The sequence below is a fragment of the Monodelphis domestica genome, chromosome 2 (genome assembly GCF_027887165.1).
Source record: "Monodelphis domestica isolate mMonDom1 chromosome 2, mMonDom1.pri, whole genome shotgun sequence".
In the NCBI taxonomy this organism is placed as follows: domain Eukaryota; kingdom Metazoa; phylum Chordata; class Mammalia; order Didelphimorphia; family Didelphidae; genus Monodelphis; species Monodelphis domestica.
The window spans coordinates 76,390,631-76,407,826 of NC_077228.1; the positions used below are offsets into that span (position 1 = coordinate 76,390,631).

Consider the following 17,196-nt stretch of genomic DNA (forward strand, 5'->3'; position numbering starts at 1 on the left):
AGGAAGGAAGGAAGGAAGGAAGGAAGGAAGGAAGGAAGGAAGGAAGGAAGGAAGGAAGGAAGGAAGGAAGGAAGGAAGGAAGGAAGGAAGATGCATCTGGAGATTCCTAGCAATGTCCTTCTCTACCAATATGAATTATCAGTCATTCTCTTCCATTTGCATGGGAAAGAGGGCTGGATTTCTGATCAAACAACATGGGTTCTGGTCCTAGCTCTGTTGCACTGACAGCTATGCAAATGTAGACAATCATATCACTACTGAGCTAAAGACTCCTCTATGGGCAACATGAGAATAATTATACTTCTCCTTCATGGGTTCTCTTAAAGAATGTGCTTTGTAAGTTGAAAAGCACCATAAAAATGTGAACTATTTTAATCTTTTAAATGGAAGGAGTGGAGCTAGTAGGAAGCTAACATACTGATCTTTCTACACTGGGGAATATGAGTCACCATGGAGAATGAGAGGCAGTGTGGTATGGTGGATCAGGCCCTAGACATGAGGTCAGGAAGACCAAGGTTTGAAGCCAAGCTCAGACAACTGTAAGTCCTTAAAGAAATCATTTAACTTCTTTGTACCTCAGCTTTAAAATCATCAAAATGAGGGAGGCTTGTAGCAAATTGACAAAGTTGACAAAAATGGAAAATGACAAATCCTAGTGGGGTAATGGGAAAATAAATACATTAATGGTTATTAATGGTAGAGCTATGAATACCATTCACCTTCATTGCTGAGAACAATTTGGAACTATGCCAAAAAGCTATGAAATGGGGTATATTCTGACCTCGTAATACTACTACTAAGTCTGTACCCTAAAAAAAAAGAAATCAAAGATCTATATGTGCAAAAATATTTATAGAAGCTCTTTTTGTGGTGGCAGAGAATTGGAAACTGGGGATACCCATCAATTATGGAATGACTAAACAAGTTATGGTATATCAATGTGATTAAATACTATTGCACTATAAAGAATGACAATGGGAATTGTTTAAGACAAACATAAGAAGATTTGCATGAACTTATATAGATTGATGAACAAAAATGGGAAAATTTATATTATAACTGCAACATTGCACAAATGAACTTTGAAAGACTTAAGAATAGGAGAATCTAGGTTGCATAGTGGATAGAGTACCAGGCCTGGAGTTAGGAGGACCTAGATTCAAATCTGACCTTAGATACTTCCTAACTGTGTGACCCTGTCACTTAACCCCTTTTGCTTAACCCTTGCCCACCTGTCTTAGAATGTTACTAAGACAGAAAGTAAGGGGAAGGAAAGAAAGAGCTAGAGAAGCAAAGAAAGAGAAAGAGAAAGGAAGGAAAGGAGGAAGGGAGAAAGGAAGGCAGGAAGGCAGGAAGGCAGGCAGGCAGGAAGGAAGGAAGGAAGGAAGGAAGGAAGGAAGGAAGGAAGGGAGGGAGGGAGGGAGGAAGGGAGGGAGGGAAGGAGGGAGGAAGAATGAAAGACAAAAGGAAGGAAAAAAGGAAGGAAGGAAGGAAAGAAAGAAGCATGGAAGGAAGGAAGGAAGGAAGGAAGGAAGGAAGGAAGAAAGAAAGAAAGAAAGAAAGAAAGAAAGAAAGAAAGAAAGAAAGAAAGAAAGAAAGAGAGAGAGAGAGAGAGAGAGAGAAAGAAAGAGAGAAAGAAAGAGAGAAAGAGAGAGAGCGAGAAAGAAAGAGAGAGAGAGAAAGAAAGAGAGAGAGAGAGAAAGAAAGAGAGAGAAAGAAAGAGGGAAAGAAAGAGGGAAAGAAAGAGAAAGAAGGAAGGAAGGAAGGAAGGAAGGAAGGAAGGAAGGAAGGAAGGAAGGAAGGAAGGAAGGAAGGAAGGAAGGAAGGAAGGAAGGAAGGAAGGAAGGAAGGAAGGAAGGAAGGAAGGAAGGAAGGAAGGAAGAAGGGAGGGTGAAAGGTTAGCTTAGGAACCCTGATCAACACAATGACCAATTGCAATTCCAGAAAGCTCATGATGAAATATGTTGTCTGCCTCCAGATAGAGATGATGGACTCATGGTGAAGACTGAGACATATTTGCTTTGAGCATAGACAATGCAGGAGTTGTTTTGCTTGACTATTCAAATGTGTAACAGAGGTTTTGTTTTTCATGCTTTCTCATTGGAGGGGGAAGAGGGAGTGGTATATAAATCTCTGGAAAAATAAATTTAATTAAACACACACAAACACATACACAATAAAAGAGGCATATTATTACACAACTGGTGATAGTATGATTAGATCCAGTCATTCTGGAAAGCAACATTGAACTATTCCCCACAAAGCTCCTATACTCTATGAGCTATACAGAAAAATGCCAGCAATAATATCATTAAGCATATATCTGGAAGGGACTGAAGACAAAAAGAAATGACCTTTGTATACACAAATATTTATGGCATCTCTTATAGAAAAAATGAAGTGAATTCTCAGCTGCTCTGTATCTATGATCCTATGAATCTGGTTTTTTATTATAAACTCCTTAGAATGAAAAAAACAACAAGGGAGAGGCAATAAATATGAAACAAGGAAGTCTAGGGCAGTCTCTCTGGCTAAAATGTGATTTTTGTTCCTTGAAAGAATTATTACCTTTACCACTTAGGGAAATGACCTCAATCCTCACTCGTTTTCTTTTTTTTTCCTCTTCCAACTTTATCTTTTATTATTTATTTTTAACATTCTTTTCTTTTTAGATTATAAATTCCAGATTCTCACCCTGTCTCCTATCCCTGCCTCATCCAATGAGAAGGCAAACAATATGATATCAATTATATATGTGCAATTATGCAAAACATATTTCCAGATTAGTCATATCTTTAAAAATAGGGGAGAAAAGATAGCAATAAAATTATATTTTAATTTGTACTCACTGTTCATCAGTTCTCTCTGGAAGTGGATAGCATTTTTTCATCATGAGTCCTTTGGAATTGTTTTGTATCAGTGTATTAATTAAAATAGCTAAGTCTTTCAGAGTTGATCATTGTTACAACATTGCTGTTACTATGCACAATGATCTCTGGTTTCTTCTTACTTCACTTTGCATCAGTTCATATAGGTCTTACCATGTTTTTTTGTTTTTTTTTCTGAAGTCAACCTCCCTCATCCATTCTGATAGCCCATTTTTTAAAAATCCAAGCTTTTCTCTCCTCCCCTCCAAACATGTATACTTTCAAACATTAAACTTTAAGGGGAAGAAAAGTTAAAAATACTCTGACTTTGACTTACAATTATATGGGAAGAATCTGACTTTTTTGAATATCAAATACTAGGTAGATTATTAAGTTTACTATCTTGTTAATCAAGGAGAAGCAAACTGCACATACGTGGATCACTGGGTATAGAAAAGCTCTATTGCGAATACCTCCAGAGACCCAACAATGCTACATAATCACTGAAGCCCCAAAATTTTCTTTTCCTCAACTGGGTTTGTTTTGAGTAGAGACTATCACACCACTATTCTTGGTGATTTTGAACTGTTGATTATTTAATATGTTTCCTAAAGCATTAGGCATAGCCATCTGGACTAAGCATCTTCTGTTTGGTCAAGGAATTTGCTCATGAAAAAAAAGCAAGATGGTTAGGGTCCTACCTTATAGCCTCAGCAAAAATGGCTGTGTATATATCAAGGATATCTTGATATATACTGATCAACACTGATCAACAAATGAAACTGTCCTAAAATCCCGATTTGGTTTGAATCATCCCAACATCCTTTCTCCCCTGACACACATACATAGCACCAATTTTTTTTTTGTTTTCCTTTCACTTTTTCCAAAATAAAGTCACAGAATCTTAGAATTGGAAAAGGTTCTGGGTGGTCATCTAGTCCAACTCCTACCTGAAGCATGACACTAAGCTTTCCCACCACCAACCCAACAGAAGAGATCTGTGGCCATTGTTCACATTTGGTATTTTTAGTGCTCTATGAACTGACATCTTTTACCTGAGTGCCTACTCCAGGCAAGACACTGTGTTGGTGGTGTAGAAATAGATTTCAAATGGATTAAGAAGGATATATTGACTGACTCCAGTGAATTGCAACTGGTAACAAATGAGGGACTTCTGGCCAGATGACATGAAGGTACATACATCCTTATTACCATGCACCTTAATCCATGACTGCTGCTTCCCTGGTATCTACAGCTGGGTCCCAATATGATGGCCATCTGGCTCTGGGGCAGTTATTGAGTTGTTTGCTTTATAACCTAGTAGATCCCACATTTCCGGAAGAAATTATTTAACATTATAGTCTCTTGCATCATAGACTGCCCACAATCATGTAAGAGCACTTATAAGACTCTATTTCTCAATCCACTCGTAAAGGAAAGTCTTTCTATACATATATTGAAGCAAAAAGGGTCCTACATATATGGTAACTTCTCAATGAATCTTCATTGAACTGAACTGATAATTGAATTCTTCCATCATTCATACTTTCCCACTGAAATTTACAGTAAAATTTAAGTCTTCATAAGTACAAATGTACCAGGTATCACCAATCCATTAAGTATTGTACTTAATTTCTTTAGACTATTACAACATGAAACAACTTCTCCAGTCATTCTCTGATTGATGAGCATTCCTTCAATGTCCAGTTCTTTGCTATTACAAAAAGAGCCACTATAAGTATTTTTATACATGGAGCTCCTTTCCTTTTTCTTTGATCTCTTTGGGATATAGACCTGGTAGTAGAATTGTTGGATCAAAAGGTATGCAGTCTTATAGCAATTTGGGCATAGTTCCAGATTGTTCTCCAGAATGGTTGGACCAGTTCAATGCTCTACCAACATAATGTACCTATTTTCCCTCATTCCTTCTAGCACTTGTCATTTCTTATAGCTGTGAGGTAATTCCTCAGAGTTGTTTTAATTTTCATTTTTCTAATTGATAGTGAGAGCATTTTTTCATATGCTATAGATAGCTTTGATTTAATTTCTTCTCAAAACTTCCTGTTCATGTTCCTTGGTCATTTTTCAATTGAAGAATGGCTATTTTAAACTTTTTTTACTCATTTCCCTATATATTTGAGAAACAAGACCTTTATCAGAAACTTCTTGTAAAATTTTTACTGTTATTTCATTGTCTGTGGTCTCTTTTAGCAAAATGTAGTTTCCCTGATTATCTCTCTCATTAGGTCTATTTTTGCTTTTGCTTTGTCTGAGATCATGACTGCCAAACCTCCGCTCTTCACTTAGCTGAGGCATAATCTATTGATCTAGCCCTTCATTTCAACTCTGTGTGTGTCTTTCTGTCCCAAGTATGTCTCTTATAAACAATATATTGTTGGATTCCGGTTTCTTGTCCATTTTGCTATCTACTTCCATTTTATGACTTATTTTATATATATATTTTCATATATGTAATATATATTATGACCATTCATATTCACAGTTATGGTCACTAACTGTGCATTTCCTTCCATCCCATGTTCCTCTATTTATCCTTCTCTCTTTTTATCCTGTCCCTCCTCAAAAGTCTGTGTTGCTTCCAACCACTGCCTCCCCTAATCCATCCTCCCTCTTACCATCTCCATTCCATATCTTTTATTCCCTTCCCCACTTATCTCCCTTCTGGGTAAGATAGATTTCTATACCCAGCTGAGAGTGTGTGTGAGTGTGTTTTCTCCTCTCTTTGAACCACAATGAGAATGAAGTTCAAACATTGCCCACCCCTTCATTTTCTACTCTACACTGAAAGCTCCTTCTTGTACTTCTCCTTAATGTGAGAAAATTTGTTCCATTCTACTTTTCCCCTCCCTTTCTCCCACTGCCTCCTTTCTCACTCATTCTTTTTTTTAGAGATCATCCCAACATAATCAACTTATACCAATACTCTCTGTCTATGCGCACGCGCACACACACACACACACACACACACACACACACACACACACACACACACACACACACACCCTTAGAGAATATGAGCTCCTTGAAGATAGGGTCTACTTTTAAGGCGTAGATCCCTAATGCCAGTGAGCAAACTGTAACATATAGTTAATGAGTAACTTCAAAAAAAAGGCATAAAAGATAGAGTTAAGGGGGAAAAAAAAGCATGGGCTAGTTACATGGTAAAGATGAAGGTAAAGATATGAGTAGAGTCCATTCCATGAGCCCAAGGAAGGTGGCCAGAGAGTAGTGAGGATACTGGAGGGCCCTCACACCCCCACTCCCCCATATTTCAAATGGACAGTTCATTTGTCCTCATGAGGTCAGGAGAAACAGAAGAAGGTGTTAGCACTTTGAGTGGGTCCCCTTTGAACATATGGAAGGATATAGACAAGAGACATAGACTGGACAGACATGGGACTGGACAGCAAAGGACCCCATTGTGAGGAATATCGGCATTGTAAGGAATATTGAGATTGATTAGTTCACAACTCCTTTTAAGTATTTAAGTACCCCCAGTAATTTAGATGCTGAAATATATTTGTTTAATTGAATCTTCTTTCATATCAGTGAGGCAAAGGCAGTCATTTGAGGATGAAGTGATGGAACCAGGATGAGGACAATGTAGCCTTGGAAGAGGAAGGGGACACCCTCCTCTGTGCTGTTAGGAATTCTCAGAGAATCCTTTTTCACTCATTACTCCTTGATGACTCTGGTGTCTTCGCTGCATGTGCATGGATGTCAGTGCTAGACAAACATCAAGTCGCAAAAAGGCAATTTGTTGTCAGTGTTCCTCCAGCCATCTCTCTCGGTGTCTTCCTTTTTCCTAATCTCTACCAAATATCCAGTGTCCTCACACTGCCCTTGGCTATACCTTCTTTAAATAATGTCCAATTCTCCCAGTTTTTCTGATTATTTTTTTGCTTCCACCCCTAATCAAAACTAACCTGACTATATATATATATATATATATATATATATATATATATATATATATATATATCCTACACTCCTTCAGAACTCTCCTCCATACCAGGAGAAAGCTAGCTAGCTAGCTAGATCTGAAAAACGAATGCTTGCTAAAACTTTGATGATGATAATAGCTTGAAGCATTGCCTTTCTCAAATGATATTTTTGCATTTTCAACTAGGATCTTAAGGTTTTAAGTCAAGAGTGACCAATGGTAGAATTGATGGTCACATAACAGATTTTGAAAAGATATTTTGGCATTTGGGTACTTTTTGAACCACTCAAGTCATTTCCCACAAGTATATTTATATGCTCTACCTACACATGGCGCTAATGTTGTAGTGGGTGGAGAAATGTGATTCATGTATGTATGCTGGGAATGGGACGTATGCATACATAGCAGAGCATTGAGTGGACAAACATAACTTCATGCTCACTAACCTGAACTATCCTTTCTCCCTCCTGGTCAGTACTACTGCTGTAAGAAAGATGACTCTGATGACGACGAGGAAGAGGAAGAAGGACACGATCGCTCTGCTCCATCAAGATTTTCCACCTGCAATTCCTGCAACTCCCAAGTCCTGGATGGACAGGGTGACCTGGCACCCCTCCCCAGTGAGCCCTCCGACCAGCATCGAGGTGCTCAGAGCCACTGCCCCAGTTGTGCCCCCTACAGCTCCCCCTTTTATATTCGGACAGCTGACATGGTCCCCAATGGTGGGGAGAGGCTCACTTACACTCCCACCTGCTACAAGGAGTTGGGGCCCCCACCCCTCAATATGTCATCGCTCCAGAGTTTCCCGGTGACCCGATCAGGCCTTGGACGTGAGGCCTTTACCAATCCAAGGGCTATTAGTACAGAAGTATAACCCTACCCACCCACTCCCCCTGCTGCCCCATTTGGAGCAAAGCAAGGCAGTGAGAAGCCCCTGCCCCGTGGATGGTATATTTTCATAGGTTTTCTTGATAGAGAATATACGATTCTCTGGGATGTGTCAATGGGTAAGGTGAGAACCAATGTGATGCTGACACTGAGTCAACTGACCACTGAAAGGACATTGCAGCAGGAGGAGAGAGGGGGACAGGGAGACCCCCTTCACCTGATGGGAAACGTTTGCGACTCATCACAACTTTAATTACCATGCCACTTTTATCAACTGGTGGGCCTTCTTCACCAGGGCTATGTGCAAAACAAATACACCCATGGTTATCCCAGCTCTCACTAAGACTTTGCAGAATCCAGAGTAAGGGCATATCCAGGTAAGCTGCACTAAAACCCTGGAGCCCTCAGCAAGTCCTTGTTAGAAGACCAGAGCACACTCAGAAGATAGGGGCTAAGGAATTCTGGGACCTTGGATCTGGCAGGGGAAAGAGGGGAAGGTATACTTTGTGGGGGAAACAAAGGTAAAAGTCAATTTATAGTCTGATCATTTTGTAATCCTGGTTTAGTAATCATTGTCGAGACTGAGTACTTCTAACACTTAAAGTTGAATAGGAAGCCCTGTGACTTGTTCCTTTATAGCAGACACATAGACGTCACACACAAATAAACTACCCCATCACCCCTCCATGGGCTACAGGTGACATTGACCTCTTCTTGGGGGAAGAGACTTAAAGAGGGGATTGGATCATGCCAAACTATTTTTTAATAAAAACCCTGCCTTGATTTGGAGACCTAGTGATGGCAGAGCTTTATTAAAAAGCTGAGTCATGTCTTAGAACATGGAGGATTTTTTTTCTTTTTTGGTCATTGCACACAGAAGCCTTATAGCCTTTCTTCCCTTTCTGGTGAATCAACATACCTTCCAACCTTGTTTGTTTTTTTTTTGGTTGTGTCTTTTTTTGTGTGTCTCTGTACCTCCATCTCTCCATCTGCCAATTCACTGGGTCTGTGGCTACCCATCAGGAGGTGTGTCTGCTTGCCTTTTTCTGTGAATGTCTCTATATTTTTGTCTCCTTGTCTGCCAATTATTTCTGCTTGCCTCTGTCAAGGTCTCTGTCTGACTGTGTGTGTGACTGTCTGTGTTAGTGTGTGTGTCTCTCTATCCACCACCCCTCTCATCTCTCTCCATCTCTTTCCCTTTCTTCCATTCAGTTCTGTTCAGAATTTAATTGGCTTAAAAAAAAATGAAACTTTGGCTGATTTTTCCTTCAGTGTCCATTTCTAAGAATGGACACAGACTTGTGGCCCCCATATATGCACACCAGTCACCGAAAGGTCAAACAGAGTCTACCACATCTCCTTCAAGAGGTCATGATATACCCAGAGATTATCTTCCAGTCTTAAATGTGCAACTTTCAGTTAGCATTTGAGTTGAATAATGAAGGTAGATCAACCCACTGTGATAGCACAAGCAGAGGAATAAGCCATCGGTCCTGCAATACTGTCAACTACTCACTGAGCTTTTGCCCACATGTGCCAGCAAGGAAAGGACTGGTGAAAGGCACCAGCCCACACCAGCTCGTTCCATATAAGACCAGCACCACACATTGTGAAACAATCTAAGAACATGAATTCATTGAGCAAGTAGACTTCACTGCCTACCACAAGTATAACCTTCTCTCTTTTCGACATCCCCATTTGTTACTTTCTCAATGAGGAGGGAAGACCAAGTCTCCTGGTGGGTTCTTCCCTTGCCATTGGGCTTGTGTTTTGGGAACAGATGCCCCAGAGAAGTTTTGCAAATACCTTCAGATTAAGAATGCCTGTGACCCCTACTATGTATTTAATTCAGTTCAATTCAATTCATACTTTTATGGAATGTCCACTTCTCATGCCTCCAGTCAAATATCTGTGGGCTTGAGTAGCTCCCTTCCCACCTAACCCATGCTCTATCACACCTGGAGGGCAGTGCTGTCAATTGAGTAATAAGAAGCATGGCAAGAGGGGACCCGCAGTCTTTCTGCCATTGAATACAAAAACTGAAGAGAAGGACCTAGAAAGGAGGGAATCCCTTCTCCGTGGGAGACATTTATTTTGTCATTTTAAAAGGATATGGTTCTCTACCCTGAAATTCCTCCTTCACACCCAATATTTTCAGATGGACATTTCTTGTAAATTGTGTAGATTGACCCAATCAATTGACCCTTGGGGTTTATAAATCCAGTAAGATCCTTAAATCCTAAATGAAATGGAAATGGTCTAATTTTCCTGATAATTATAAATATTAATGTTCTTTATCTTAACTCAAAACATCATTCTTTGGGAATCTCTACATTCAGTCTGTCCCTAAAAAGTGGGTGACTTTATCAGGCTTGGTACAGCCCTTTATACCTTCAGGGTTCCTTGACCTCAGCAGCTGGGCCAATGTGGGCTTAAGAGCCTCTGACCAACTGGTACCAGTGCCTTGCTTATTCTGTAGTTCTGTCCTCCTGTCCCCCCATGCCATGGAGCCCTTCTTTATTTCCTTCTTACCTTTGTGTGAAAAACTCCCAGTGTACCTAGAGTGACCCTATGTAAACCTACGATATTGCTCCCTGCATCTTTCCACCTTCAAAATTTACCTGGGTCCTTTTCTTGGTCATAAACCATTAAGTGCTCATTTGTTCCTCCTTTTAGGGGGACCAGATTAATCTAGGTGCCCCCTAATCTAGGTTTGGGGAATCTAGAAGATTCTTAGGTCTCTCACATATATGTACATGCCTGCCCTCCCTGTCAGCAAACCTATGGCACCCATGCAGGAAGGGGATGTTCCCCTCCCCCTCTCCACTGGACCTGAGGATATTTCTCACATCACCTGCCCTTCTGCCTAACTGCCCAATGGGAGTGCTTCCTCCCTCCCCTGTCTGGGGTAAAGGGGAAGCTCACATGTGGTGTGAGAAGGCATTTGGGCACTTGGTCTCTAAAAGGTTCACCATCACTGTCCTAGAGCATCTCACCTTTGTCTCCACTCAATTTGTTGGGAACTAAAAGTCCAGAATAATCTTGGCCAGGTGGGTTAGTTGTAGCAATAGAAAAGAATTCCACTTAATCTCTAGGCAGTTTTGAGGATTTTTTACACTTTTCAAGTCATATCCTGAATGAGTAGAGGAGACCTGGGGACCACATGGGGCTTCAGTCCTGTCCTCCTCCCTCACCTTGTTCCAGATGTCTCATCTCCATCAGTGACTTGGATGTGAATCCAGGTTGGACATCAGAAATAAAAGAAGAATTTGAAATACTAGCTGAGCTGGCCTGTGTCCTTCAGGGCTGATGGGGGAGGCTGCCTTTAGCTTGGGTTGAATTGGGATCTCCCTTCAGGCACTCAAGAGTCCTTTCACCATTACAAAACCTCCCACACTAATACATCAACTCAGCAATCTGTGCCCATCCACTTCTTCCACACCATTAACACATTCACAACCAAATGAAATCCATTGTTTAATTATGAAATGGGACCTTTAAAATGTGTAACTGAGCTTGCAACAAGAGGGTACAAAGGCTGTGGAATGGTGGCGAGGAGGCGAGGAGCAGCAAGGGGTAGATCTTTCCACTTGTCAATTATTGTGTTTCTACCTCTGTGGCTCCAGGCCATAGTCACCACTCCAGTTAGTGCCCAGGGGAATGGAATAATACAGTTTCATTATTTCCAAGGTGTGGATGGAAAGGGAAGAGAACAAGATCCTTGGAAAGAGGGGCTCTCGGAACAGATTAACAGACAGGTAGCCTATCAGGGAAGATGGCAGGAAAGGAGATAGATGCCTCCAGGATCTTTCTAGTTAAGAAATTAGAGGAAGCAGGGTTTGTGAGGCAATACAGTATAGTACTTAGGGTACCAGGCTTGAAGTCAAGGAAAGCTAGGTTCAAATCTCCTGGGCAAGTCATATGCCTCAGTTTCCTCATCTGTAAAATGAGGGGATTGGCTTCGAAGGTTTCTTCCAGCTCTAAAGCTATGCTCTATGATCCTAGAAAATGTGTCCTTCCTTTCACACCCACCACCTGGCAAGAAATGGGTCATTGTTTAGCCCTCTGGAAAATCAGGGAGCTTTACTGCGGCAGGCTCCACAACAAGCTTTTCGATAGTACCAATGTGTGCACAGCTTCACCTTCAGCACCAGGGCACAGTTGGCTGTGGCTTTGTCCTCACAGTCTTCATCTAGACAACAGAAATCAGGCCATGAAGACACCATTCACCAGCCCCATCCCTGCCAGCTGCCTCATCCCCCAAGGCAGCAACCAGGCTCCCCATGCCCTCACCTGGCAACTCCGTAGGACATGGCTGGATCTGGCATGTCTGCTTGGCCTCAGGTTTGGATGTGGGATCACATCCCTGGCCCAATTCCTCTCCTTGGTAACATTTGACCTCTCGTAGCCTCAGTCCCACACCACAAGTCTTACTGCACTATCCACAACCCAAGAGGGACAGGGAAGAAAGGGAAGAAGTAATCATTAAAGGAACAAAATCCTAATTAAGGGTTACATCAAAGGATCATATATTTAGAATTGGATTCAAGGCCATTAAGAGTCTAATCTCATTTTACAGATGAGAAAATTGAGGCATAAAGTGGTTAAATGACTTGTCCAGGGTCACACAGCTAATAAGTGTTCAAGGTTGGATTGGAACTCAAGTTTTCATGACTACAAGTACTCTATCTATTGTGTCACCTAGCTACCAATCAATCAACCAATCAAGTCACATTTATTCTGTACCGATTATGTGTCAGGTATTGTGTCTGGTACCAGAAATGTAAATATAAAAGTTAAGACAATATCTCTTCATTTTAGTGCCTCAACTATTACAATTCCCATTCCCTTTGTCCCAGATCATTAGCTCAATATACAAAATTCTTCAGTCCTTCATAAGGCACTAGTACCCTGGAAGGAACCATAATTGAGACAGAGCATGGTATAATTGATAAAACTGAATTAAGAGTCAGGAAAATCTACATCCAAGTCCTGCCTCAGATCAGACACTTAGTAGCTTATGACACCATGGGCAATTCCTTAAACTTTCTAGGTCTAATGTTTCCTCATCTGTAAAAGAAGGGAGTTTTACGTGACAACCTCTTAAATCTCTGGGTCTAGCTCTAAATCTATTTTCCTAGGATTTCATTCCCTTTTTTTTTCCATAAACTTAACACACAAAATCTACCTGCCCAAAAAGAGCCACTGAGACCTTGGGGAAATTATGATCACGTGAACTCTTCCATTGTATGTCAACTTGCTCCAATATGCTCCTCTGCCCACAATCCTTGTAATTTTCTGGATCAAAGTTCCCTTCTCTAACTGCCATTGCCTCATCTGTGTGCCACTTCCTCCTGCCTTGGAGCAAGAACTGTCTTCATATTTATATTCCCAGCACTAGTGCTTGGCACATAGTAAATGCTTTTCATTTATTTATTCATTTTTCCTTGAGCATCATTGAATCTAAGATTCACCATCCTCCCAGGCTCCTTAACTCAGCCCAACTTCCCTCTTGTTTCTCCCCCTTTCCAGAGAGTAACTCCAAAGCAAATCCCATCAGATGGGATGCTTGCCACATCCCCAAGCCCACATAAGGTTGGCTTGTTCTCTCCATCATGTTCTGAAAAGGTGCTTGTTTGCACCACTCAGAACTCAGAGGTCCCTAATCCTCCTCTTGGGACTGGGAAAGAAGGGAAATTGGCCCAGTTTTGGTTCTATTCAGAAAAACAGCAGAAATGAGAAACGGGCTTCCAACTTACTCTATCCAGCAGCCAAACTCAGCACCACAAACCATAGAGCATGGTGGCAAATGCTCTAAGATCATGGAATCATAGACTTAGAACTGGAAGGGACCTGATGGTCACCTGGTCCAATCCTTCATTTTACAGATAAAAAACTGAGGACCAGAATGGCAAAGTAATTTGCACCAGGTAACACTCCGATCATAAAGTGAGTGGTGGTACTAGGATTTGAATCTGGGACCTTTGACTCCAGACCTAACAAAATTTCACCTATACCACACTGATGGAGAAGATATGAATAATGAAGGCAGGAGCTTACTCCCACCCCAACCCCATTCCTCTGCCAATTCTCCCTCCACTGTCCACAGGAGAGCTTTTCTGTCCACCCATAGTTCCCCATCCTCTTGCCAATGCTAATTATGTCTCCCTCCATCTCCTTACCTGAGACCAGGCTGTGGTGAACCAGATGGAACAGGGTCTCTTGAAACAAGGTGCCTGTACCTCAGGTTTCTGGGAAATATCACAGTGCCCTTCAGGGTACTCACGGTATACTCCATTCTCCAGTCCTGCACATAGCACCCTCCGGACCTTTACCCCTCGGCCACAGCTGGCATTGCACTAAGGTCAGAGTGGGGAGAGAAGTACTCTGTGAGCAGTAAAACCTGGTGCCACTCACTACAGTTACTCAACTACAGTTTGTCTCAGTGTCTTGTCCCTCTTCTCCTTGCAGAACAATGTCTCCACCAGGAATTGACAGACTTGCAGCCAGGAGAAACATGGCCCCAGGCTGAGGTGGTTTTGCTACCAGTTTTCCCCAATCCTTACTGTGCAAGACCCTTCTTGACCTCTCTCATCTCACCTTGCCCTCTTGTGGTTCTCTCCAATCACTCCTTCCTTCCTTCATTCATTTATTCATTCAATGAGCTTTTTTTCCCCCAAGTCCTTACCTTCTGCCCTAGTATCAATTCCAAGTCAGAAGAGTGACATGGGTTAGGCAATCAGGTTTAAGTGACTTGCCCAGGATCACAGCTAGAAGTTTCTGAGGCCAGATTTGAATCCTCAACAAGTTTGTTATTAAAGTTACAATAATCAAGGAAGAGAGGCAACCTGGTCTAGAGACGGTCAACCTTGGAATCGGGAAGACCTGGCTGGATTCACATCCTGCCTTTGATGCAAACTTTTTATGTGACCATTGGCAAGTCCCTTGCCCTCTCAGTACCATGGGCAACTCTTTAAGTAACTTTAAATATGACCTTAAGAAACCTTAAAAGGCACCCACAGCCCAACTCAGGCTCATCTTAGAGATAAGAAAACTGTCTCGGAGTGCTGAAGGAATTTATTTGAGAAATTCCTAGATGATGGGTTGACAAGAGGAAGAAGCCAAACGCAGAGAAGGTGGCCAGAATAGGAGAGTTCAGAAACCAGTGAGTTGAGGAGGGAAGGTAATCATTCTTGGAGCAGAGTAAAAGGATCAAACGGAAATGATCTTCATGGAGTAAGCCTGCTAGCCACATCTTCTGGGAAGTCCAAGGGAGAGAAGGGGTGAAAACCATCCAGGCAGAGAAATGGCGCTCTTGCCCCCTAGTGGGAATCTCTTAAAATTGTTCAGTCCTTGACAAAGCCCTCCAGCCTCCTCTACCACTTTCCCCCAAAGCCTCCAAACAGGGTCAAGAGGAGAGGCACAATTGGACACATTGCCTGCCCAAGGTCTCTACTGCCAGCATCTCCAGGAGAATCCAATTTACAGATGAGCTGCTGATTTGCATTAGAGGAAGGATTTTCCATGCCAGAAAATCCTCAAAGCAGTAAAATCATAGGTTCAGACCAAAAAAACACTTTTTAATGTGCTGTGTGCTTTACTGCATGCTTGGCACACAAAGACGAAAATAAAAGCATCCCTGCTCTTGAGTTTACATCCTAATGATGAGAAGTAACTTCTCTACTTATTTCTGTCTCAGTTGGCAAACTGCTCTTCTTAAACCACAGGTTTGATCCTGTCACCACCCCCTCCTCTATACAGATAGACAGATAGGCAGGCAGACAGACAGACACACACATACATACATACACATATTCAAAAAAACTCCAGCGAGTCCCTATTACTTGGCCTTTAAAGCCCTTCATCACTCAGCCCCTTCCTACCTTTCTAGTCTTTTCACACCTTTTTCTCTTCCATTTACGCTGTGATCCAGGGACACCCAGATTCTTGGCCTGTCCTGGAGAACAACGCTCCTCTCCCAACTCTTGGTCATTTTCACTGACTGCCCCTCAGGCCTAATCCCTCTCTCTCCTCACCTAGACCTCCTGGCTTTTCCAGCTTCCTTTAAGTTTCTCCAGCGTTTTCCAGTCCTCCTTAACCCTTGTGTCTTTCTTCTGAGATTATCTCCAATTTACCCTGTATATATGCTATTTGAACATTGCATATTGTTTGTATATTGTCTCATTTATTAGACTGTGAGCTCCTTGAGGGCAGAGACTGTGGGGGTTTGGGGGTGGGGGTGGCTTATGTCTTTCATTGCATCCCCAACACTTGTAGATACTTAATAAATGCTTGGTGGCTATTTGATTGGACTTGTCTCGATGCCTAGAAATCCTTCTCTTCATTCCTTTCTCCTTGTCCACTCAAAAGGTTTCCTGTTCAAAGAAAAAATTTTTTTAAATCTAGAAAGTGTCTGAGGTTAGCTTTGAACCCAGGACCTCCTGTCTCCAAGCCAGGTTCTCTATCCACTGAACCACATAGCTGCCCCTCAGGTTTCATGGTTCAAGCAGTAATTTTTTTTTTAAATCAGGATAAATGTAATGGGCTTTGCTACTAGCAGCAATGCAATAAGCCAGGATACTCCTGAAGGACTTATGTAAAAGAATGCTATCCACATTGGGAGAAAGGTCTATGGGAGCAGAAATGCAAAAGCAAATCATGTGACATCACTTATCACTTTATATATGGGCATATGATTTAGGGTTTAAGCCTTTTAAAAAATCACTCTATAGCAAAAATAAATAATATGGAAATAGTTATCAAGTGACAACATCTGTACAATTTAGTGAAATTGCTTGTTGGCTCTCAGAGGGGGGAGAGAAAAAAGATAAATCATGTCAACATGGAAAAATATTTATAAATAAATAAATAAATAAAATTTTATGGAAATTAGGATAAAACCAAAAAAAGAAAGGGAGAATGGATTTGGAGAGACTATATACTAGGAGATGGACCTTAGTATACTTTGTCTCTGGTTCTTGATCTGAAGAAAGGAAACTACTGAAAATGTCTAGACCTAGATTTTTACTTTCTTTCCATTTAACTCCATTTAATGTCTCACATGTAGAATCATAGATGCACAGCTAAAAAGGGGCCTTAAAGGACATTAATAACAAATTCTTTACAGATGGAGAAACTGAGACTCCAAGAGCTTAAATGACTTGCCCAAGGTCATGAAGATTGTTTATTGTAGAGCTATCAATTGAATCTATGATAATGCTTAGTACTAAGTCAATATTCCAAGTTAGATCAGAAATGCTACCTTACAGAAAGACTGGTCACCTTCATGACTGGCTTCTGGGTAAAGGGCCCTTGTTTAGAACACAAAGACTAGAAGGATCTTCAAAGTTCATCTAATCCATTGTCCTGAACCATGCCCACTAGCTTTGCCAACTTTCCCAGATTCACTGAGACTCTTCTTAAGTGTATCATTCAGTCCTTGGCTTGGGTCTATTTAGAGAATTAAAAGGTATAGTT

At 41.4% G+C, this 17,196-nt stretch overlaps 2 protein-coding genes across 3 annotated transcripts in view; one reads left to right on the forward strand and one right to left on the reverse strand.

Moving 5' to 3' along the window:
* FAM163A (family with sequence similarity 163 member A) overlaps positions 1-10,997 on the forward strand; it is a 135,502-nt gene extending 124,505 nt beyond the window's left edge. For both annotated transcript variants that reach the window (XM_056815594.1, XM_001366103.3), the window contains exon 3: positions 7,307-10,997. In XM_056815594.1, the coding sequence (XP_056671572.1) occupies positions 7,307-7,705 (399 nt within the window). In that variant the 3' untranslated portion in view covers positions 7,706-10,997. The remainder of the gene's footprint in view (positions 1-7,306) is intronic.
* A 186-nt stretch (positions 10,998-11,183) lies between these two features.
* LOC100022437 (uncharacterized) overlaps positions 11,184-17,196 on the reverse strand; it is a 39,599-nt gene continuing 33,586 nt past the window's right edge. The window contains 3 exon segments of the mRNA XM_001374249.4: positions 11,184-11,911; positions 12,013-12,157; positions 13,902-14,078. Coding sequence (XP_001374286.2) covers positions 11,793-11,911; positions 12,013-12,157; positions 13,902-14,078 — 441 coding nt within the window. The 3' untranslated portion in view covers positions 11,184-11,792.